Source organism: Rhincodon typus, chromosome 15 (assembly GCF_021869965.1).
Source record: "Rhincodon typus isolate 14 chromosome 15, sRhiTyp1.1, whole genome shotgun sequence".
Taxonomy (NCBI): domain Eukaryota; kingdom Metazoa; phylum Chordata; class Chondrichthyes; order Orectolobiformes; family Rhincodontidae; genus Rhincodon; species Rhincodon typus.
The window spans coordinates 13,879,507-13,882,083 of NC_063346.1; the positions used below are offsets into that span (position 1 = coordinate 13,879,507).

Below are 2,577 nucleotides of genomic sequence, written 5' to 3' on the forward strand. Positions count from 1 at the left end.
AGGTTTGCTTTGTTAGTTGCTATGTAAATAAAGCTGGTGATTACACTTGCGTTGACATTGTACTTTATTTATTTTAATTTCAGGCACTTTCTACGCACCATAGGAAATCTTTCCAACAGATAAACACCAACCAGGAATCTGGTACTGATTCATTATTTCCATGCAGTTGCAATCTTCCCATATTCTGACAGGAGTCAAGTGATTTACAGAACTATAATGATAATATGCTCGGTTGGAGAGATGCCTTGTGCTAAATTATAAAAAGGTGTATTAACTTTTGGACCTTTTTGGGAAAGAAATGTGTGTTATTTCTGTGTTGTAGGTGCACATAACCTCCTTCCTGATTGCAGTTAAGTGCCGTGATTTTATAGTGGAAAACCTTTATTTACGGATGCTGGCAGAGGAAGAGTGCCAGAGAATCTAAGTAATAGTTTTTCTTTACTTGGCATCGATTTTCTTGACAGTGGTGGAAATTATAAACTGTTATCAGCAACAGTATTTAGAATTTAATCATTTTGTTAAGCTTGGACTTTTGGTTTGTTTTGTGTATTGCCTGTCTGTGATATAGTAACATTTGAAAAAAATATTTATAACCAATTTGAACACACGCCATTATGGCATACCTCTGGGCTAGGTGGGACTTGAACCCAAACTTCTGAACCAGAGGTGAAGACTGCCACACGCCAGTAGAATGCTACATATTCGTCTACACCAATAATAGATTGAGTGTAGTGATTTTCTGTATTCAATTTTGCAGTAACCTATATATTGGAGTGAAGCTGTCCTGCAGGGGGCTCTCATGTTGACTTTTGATATAGATATCTTTGGCAAGATTAAACTGAAGCCTTTAAGTAATCTGCTTGTTTTTCTGATTCAAACAGAATAGATGTTATCCTGCTGAGTAACAGAAATTATTTAATTGATCTTTCACCCAGACAGGTAGCATTGATGACACTTTCTACTCCTTTTTTTTCTCCTTCTGCCCTCTAAGTACAAGATCAAAGAATCACCATAGAAAATCTCAGAGAGAAAGAAGATGCCAAAAGATTAACATGTGCGACTTTTGGGGAAGGGTCGCTTCCAAAACTGGAGGAGGTTCATTACAGGGTTTGTACTGAATGCTGTTTCTCTGATCTGATACAACATATTGAAGGTCATAGCGTATGTTGTTAGGCCATTTCTTTTCCTCCCAGGAAAGCCATATAATCCACTCTGTATGTATACTGGAACTTCCAGACATTTATCATTTTGTCTTAGTTTGTAGTTCCAGTTCATTATTAGCCCATTTGGTCCAAACATTTTTTGTCAAGCTCCATTCTGCAGTCTTGAATAAATAACTTAACTGACAGTTAATGCAGGGCATTTGTTGAGGATCAGCTGAATTGATCATTATCTTTTTCAAATGAGACATACGTACTGAAGTTCTGTCCACCTAAATAAAAGCAAAATACTGCAGTTGCTTAAAATCTAAAATAAAGATGGAAAATTTTGGAAAAATTCAGCAGGTCTGGCAGCATCTCTGAATATAGAAGCTAAGCTAACTGGCCTATAGTTACCTTATTTTTGTCTCCGTTGATTTTTTTGAATAAACATGTTACATTTGCAATTTCCTAAACCCCCGGGACTTTTCTAGAATCTGAGGATTCTTGGAAAATTACGACCATTGCATTTACCATCTCTGCAGCTACTCCCCCTAGTAGGATGTATCCCATCAGATCCAGGGAACCTCTGTATTTCTCATCAGTTTCCCTAGCATTTTTTCTCTACTAATAGTTTGTGTTTATTTCCTCCGTTTTCTTTAGCCCCTTTAATTATTTGGTATTTCTGGAGACGTTATGGTGTCTTGTATCATGAAGACTGATGTAAAGTATTTATTCAACTCCTCTACCATTTTCTAAATCATCATTATTATTTCACCAATCTCATTCTCTAAAGGGCCTATGTTCACTTTGCCTTCTCTGTTCCTTTTTTGCAAGTTTAAGCAAACTCTTGCTACCTGTCTTAATGTTACTTGCAAGTTATCCTTAGTTTAATTAAAACATATTCCACGACAGTAAATGATCACAGCTAACTGTGTGTATTTGCATTTTCACTTAAGGTTGATAATGAGTGACAAGGAGTAGCAATTCTGCATGACATTTCCCTGAATGAAGTCTGATGAAAAATTTTTATGAAAATAAATGTTGTCTTTATATTTCAGTCTGAAAAATGAGTTTCTAATAAGCTGTTCTACTGCTATTTTAAATTGGCAATTGTTGTATCCCTAATTCTAATAACAAATATATTCTGTCAGTTACAAACTGTTTTTAAGGATGAACACAACATGGGGATCCTATCAGACAGAAGAAAACCGTTCCGATGTATGGCAAAATTTTCCAGTCCAAACATCCTTGAGTCATTGAGAGCACTTCCAGCACTTGGTATGTATGTGATGCATTCATTTATGTTATTTGTGTCTCCTTATTTCTTTCTCCTGCCACCCCACTTTTTTGTGTTAAAATTATCACAGTGCGGGAAGCAAATCAGCCCACGTGCACTGGCTGTCTGCGCACTGAGTTAGTGCTGTTCTTCTGCCTC

General features: G+C 36.4%; 1 protein-coding gene across 1 annotated transcript in view; it reads left to right on the plus strand.

The window, feature by feature from the left end:
* The window catches only part of cenpn (centromere protein N), an 18,287-nt gene that overhangs the window by 12,022 nt on the left and 3,688 nt on the right, over positions 1-2,577 (plus strand). Inside the window, exons 8-10 of the mRNA XM_048606018.1 lie at positions 84-141; positions 992-1,107; positions 2,294-2,420. Coding sequence (XP_048461975.1) covers positions 84-141; positions 992-1,107; positions 2,294-2,420 — 301 coding nt within the window. The remainder of the gene's footprint in view (positions 1-83; positions 142-991; positions 1,108-2,293; positions 2,421-2,577) is intronic.